Below are 5,635 nucleotides of genomic sequence, written 5' to 3' on the forward strand. Positions count from 1 at the left end.
GTGACTGCACTGATACAGCTGAGAGACACTGCAGCTGCTGATGGAAGTTATTTCTTATAACAGTCTCATTTACTAAAAAATTTGAAAGTCTTGTTCTGATTTATGAGTCTTTCTGGATCTTTAACATGTTTTTCACTCATAACTTCACCATGGATGCATTTAATTCATCATTCAAAATGTTCCACCATTAAACAATCCAATGAAATCTGACGATACAGTATGCAGGGAAACAGCAGCCAGAGTCCTCGTGTCCTTTCAATCCAGAATTACACCAAATGAGTTCTGCCTAACATCTCCTTTTGTGTGTCATAGAACATTAAACTTAAATGTTTTCTTCTTCTTCTTCTTCCACAGTGAAAATCTCAAATGATGTACTTTGTGTTAAGAATCATTCTGTGATTGAAATGTCAGTAGTGAAAATTATGTTTTTGGAGTTCACACAATCAAATTATATTTTCACACTTTTTTCATAATTAAGAAAAATTATAGCTTGATTGGAAATGACTCGAAGATATTCTGCTCACAAGTGATATTTACCTTTGTTTTTCAATTTGATAAATGTTTCACTGGGAATGGTGGAAATGATGCCACAGTCATGCCGCAGTCAGAATAATAAATATTATAATGTATTGTAATAGTTGTTATTTTAATGAATTTTATATTTTAACATTGAAAGTCTTCCCAAAGAAGCATTTGAAAAGCATGAACAAAATCATGAGGAAGTCAGTTTTAATATGATATTCAAATAAACAAATAAAAGACAGAAATAATTTGCTTTTAGTTTAAATTTTTTCTTGGTTCATAAAAGTGTTCAAAGGACCCCTGTATGGCTGTATTATGAAGAAAGAGACAGGTTTGGTGTTGATGTTAACAGCGGGGCTTGTCTCCCTCTGCTGGTTTGGTGTTGAAGAGCCTCTTGAGGCAGTAGAGCTGCAGGTATCCAGCTGTGATGATGAGCAGACTCTGGACAGCAGACCAGCTGTTCACGTAAGTGGAGTTGGACTGAAGCAGGTAGAAATCAGCACCGCGTCTCATTCGCTCGTAGTTATAATGACGCCACATGTGGAAGACAAACCTCTGCAACCTGCTGCTGCTTTCCTACACGAAGGTTTGAGAAATGTGAATGAAATTTAAGGACTTGGTATGTCAAAATGAAATACATTTCTCAAAATGTAATTTTGTTCAAGTGTCTGGTGGAAATATATATATATATTTTTTTTTTCACCGAACAACTGATATACATGTAATGCAAAAAATAGTGTTTTTAAGTGTTTTCTTTCAAAACATAACCAATTCTATAAAATGTTTAATAAAGAAATAAATGAATAACTATATATAGCATATTATTAATTATGTTGCTCAAGATACATATTTTTAGTAAAGCTTTTAAATACGTATTATTGTCACGGTTGAACTACTGTGAGAAGCGAGGAATGAGGAGACGACGGATATTCACGAATAACAGTCTTTAATTATCACATTCAGGGGAACATAGAGCTGGCTGGAGACACACGTAGTAGCCTACATGGAGACGTTCAAGACCCGACAAACACGGAAAGCACAGACTGGGACTTAAATGCATGGGATAACGAGCTAGACCTGACGAGACACACCTGGAAGCAATAAACAATTAGACATACAGGCACACTAGGTCACGGAGCACATGGTGAGCAAAAACACAACACAGACAGTCCATAATCCTGACATATCGCCCCCCCTCCCAGAAGGCGCGTCCTTGCGCCATAGAACACCGGGGTGGGGGGTGGGGTCAGGGGGGGAAGTTGGGAGGAGGCTCGGGAGGAGGACGGAGGGACTCGGTGACCCGGTGGAGCCATCGTGGAGGAAGGGCTGACGACTCCAGAGGGCCAACTGACTGCTGCTGAGCAGGTGGTGGAGGAGCCCGAGGCGGAGACGGAGAGCCGATGAGCCAAGGCAACGTGAAGGATCCGGAGGGCCAAGGCGGAGCAGATGGCGCCGGCGACCGAGGCGGAGGCGGGGATCCAGAAGGTAGCGGTGGATAGAGGACTGAGGAGGAGCCGAAGGGATGAAGGAGCCTGACAGAGTCGGAGGGACAAAGGGACAAGGCGCAGCCGGAGGAGTGGAGTCCCGAGGCGCAGGATGGTTGACGCCAGACCAAGGTGGAGCCGGAGGGACAAGGGAGCCCGGTGGAGCTAGTGGACTGATGGGCCACGGCATAAAGGAGGGAGCTAGGAGCTATGGTGGAGCCGATGGGTCCACGGGCCGAGGTGGATCCTGGGGCTTAGAGGTTGGCGGCGGAGTCAAGGGATACTCCAGCCACGGCGACGCTGGAGGATGGCAGTCCCACGGAGCTCGCACCGCACAGATGGTGGGCTGAGGGCGAGAAGAGGGGCTGCCAGATAACAGTGGTGGAGGAGGCAAGAGCGGGTGGGAACGTGGGCATTTGTGAGCCTCCAGGCTTTCTGGGCTGAACTCAGGAACGGGAGCCCTCTCTGGGCTTAACTCAGGCACAGGAGGGACAGAGTTCACTGACGGAGGAGGGAGAAAAGGGGGCAGGTCAGCATACCAATCAATAAGGTCTCTTTCCGCTTCTCCTAAACCCAGATCCATCCTTAGTAAGGCTGGACCAGAATATTCGATTATTCGAATATTTGTTCGGTGGGTTGACATTCGATTTTCAAATTTGAGATTCTAATAATCTTTTTTTTTTGTCGAACATCTGGCATCCCCCGCGAAACGGTTCTCATTCGTGCTTGAATATGAATCACCCGTGAGTGAAGGTCTTGAACATCATGATTCAGTTCATCTGGAATAGAAGACAAAAATGCCGAAGACCTCAGCTGTGTGGGAGCACTTTAAATTGAGTGAGGACGAGACAAAGGCAGTGTGCCAAATATGCAATTTGAAACTGGCCTACCACAACAGCACATCAAGTTTAAAAAAATCACCTGAGTTCTGTAAGTAGTACGCCTATAGTACATTGTTGGTGTAAAAAAAACTAGCTGCTTTTATCCGCCATGTTAATCAGTAATTTTACACATGATAAAAACGCGCACTTAATTTGCTTGCAAAATACTTGCGAATACGGCAGTCATAAAAAAACTTACAGTAGCCCAGCCTAATAATAATTTGTCTATATTAAAAGTATCGCTCTTAACAGACCTGTGTGTTTTGTATCACTAGTGCAGTGCCCGTTCTCTGAGCATGTAAGCCATGAGGCGCTGCTTCCGGATCGCGCTGTTCTGTAGTTTATTAAGTTTATTAATTCTGAACGTGTCGCGTGTCCATATTGCACCAAAATGTGACACTGCACTCCCTTGGGTCTGCAGCAACACACCTGCCACACATGAAGTCGACTGGATGAACGGTTCTCGACATAATAAAAATGTAAACAGACAGACAGACATACAGAGATTACTGCTTTTATTACATTGTTTACACCGGACACGACAGTTGCTACTCCGCGCCGCAACAGCTAAAGTCTGTCTACACTGGATGCGAAAAAGCGACTGTTGAAGATCATTTGAAATTTGTGTCAATATGTCATAAATAGAACGCAGCAGCAGTTTTCTGTCGGGAATTTGTCGTGTCGCAACGCGCCACATCCAGTGTAGACAGCATCACTGATTATAATGAATTCTATAGTATTTTGTAGCGCTGCGCCATTCGCGTCCGTTGTAGACATGGTGTTCACGGCATTCGAATATGTTCAGCTCCTCTCCGCGCTCTCTCTGTCCAAGGCCTTCTCCCTCGTGGCGGGCGTTGTAGCCGTCTCTCGCACTCCGGCTCCGCGGCGATCCTCAGCTCTTTCGCTCTCTCTGGCGATGGCTCGTCGGTCGCAGCGGGCTCTGGCTCTCCATCAGTGGTGGGCTCAGGCTGATGCTCCGCTCAGCTGGGAGATGGTGGACTGGGCTCTGGGTTGGGAGTGGATCTGGCGACATCATCCTCGGGACAGATGGTGAAAGGCGATCTATTTCTTGCCAGAGTCCACTCCACGAAAGTGGCGAAGCCCTCTCGAGGACCATCTAGCATCATAGAATGCGCAGAGCGAGTCGTCCGGGTAGCTGGTGGTGTTAGCTAACATCAGGAACAGTCTTCTATGGTCCTCGAGAGATCGGTCCCACTGCTCCAGCAGGAGGACGAGGTATTCGGGACGGACAGGGGGATCCATGGGGCACAACGGGGAAAAAAAACACTGGGCGGAAAAAACGGAAACGAAAACGGAGGGAACACACGGATTAAACTGTTTTGGTCGGGTCTTCTGTCACGGCTGCACTACTGTGAGGAGTGAGAAATTAGGAGACGAGGGATACTCACGAATAATTAAATTATTGTCTTTAATTATCACATTCAGGGGAACATAGAACTGGCTGGAGACACACAACAAACACGGAACGCACAGACTGGGACTTAAATACATGGGCTAACGAGCTAGACCTGACGAGACACACCTGGGAGCAATGAACAATTAGACATACGGGCACACTAGGTCACAGAGCACATGGGGAGCAAAAACACAACACAGACAGTCCATAATCCTGACAATTATATGCATCATGTTATATATTATTCTGCTTTTGTAATGTGTTGTACCAGTTCTTAAATAATTCTTGAACTCAAAAAAAAAAATATATATATATATATATGGGTGAGGAGGAATTAACAGGAAGTAACATTTCAGTAAGAATGTGCTTGTTGCTGCTATGCAGTTGTTTATTACCTCAATGAAGGACAATGTACTATTTATCTGTTTCATATCCTCTTCTTTCTTTTTCTTCTCTTCTTCCTTTTGTTTCTCGATGTCCTTTTGTCCCTCGTAATACACACCGAAGTTCAGGAAAACCTGCATGCTCCCGAAGCGATTGTGGAAATTACTGAAGCACATCTGATAAAAACCTGCACACATAAAGATTTTTTTTTATTCATTCTTTTCAAAGCTTGAATATGATTATGGCACTTTGATAATAATTAATTGTGTATATTTTTTCCTTTAATGTTTTAAATAACAGTATACAAATTCAGAACAACATGAATGTTACATGTGAAACCAACTTTGAATTAAATACAAAATTTTTTAAAAATCTGTTCATGAAGTAGCAGCAGATATACTAAAACTCTTATGACTTTCCAGTCTCCTGAACACTGAAGGCGATCTGACCACTTGCATCGTCAACTGTGCCGACTATTAAACCGCTCGGAGCATTAACAGTCACAGAGAGATGTCTGTCCAGAGCCACACCAGTCACCAGCTGGACCTGAACAAACACAGAGTGAACTATAACATTCAAAGGATTCAAGACCATACCTATATTTAAATGTATAATAATGGCTTATTAATGTCTTACCATGAAATTTAAGTAGAAGCGCTCACCGAAGTGAGCAAAGTGCCAGAAGCACTGGAGGTCTCCAGCACGCAGCATGATGGAAAAGTCATACTGATCGGCTCCCCAGAACAGCTCCTGATCGGAAAGCTCTGGATGAGGGTCCTTCAGTGCTCCACTGCTGCTCAACCCAAATAATAACAGAAGCCAAACCAGATAAAAGCCTTTCTGTAACATTTCAAATGTGAATTCAAATTGGCTGTGAGTTAAATGAAACAGGAGAGCTGCTCAGTTTCTGAGAGCACTGCAGTTTCTGATGATGATTAACTTTGAGT

The 5,635-nt window shown here is 44.0% G+C and overlaps 1 protein-coding gene across 1 annotated transcript; it reads right to left on the reverse strand.

Moving 5' to 3' along the window:
- Positions 1-825: 825 nt before the first annotated feature.
- LOC107579002 (transmembrane emp24 domain-containing protein 6-like) lies at positions 826-5,537 on the reverse strand. Its single transcript, XM_016264894.1, has 4 exons — positions 5,325-5,537; positions 5,111-5,234; positions 4,700-4,878; positions 826-1,098 (listed from the first exon to the last, which is right to left on the reverse strand). Exons 1-4 carry the CDS (start codon positions 5,535-5,537, stop codon positions 868-870), a joined length of 747 nt encoding a protein of 248 aa, XP_016120380.1. The 3' UTR covers positions 826-867.
- Between the last annotated feature and the right edge of the window lie 98 nt (positions 5,538-5,635).

This window comes from Sinocyclocheilus grahami, unplaced genomic scaffold, assembly GCF_001515645.1.
Source record: "Sinocyclocheilus grahami isolate Dianchi unplaced genomic scaffold, SAMN03320097.WGS_v1.1 scaffold13429.1, whole genome shotgun sequence".
Taxonomy (NCBI): Eukaryota; Metazoa; Chordata; class Actinopteri; order Cypriniformes; family Cyprinidae; genus Sinocyclocheilus; species Sinocyclocheilus grahami.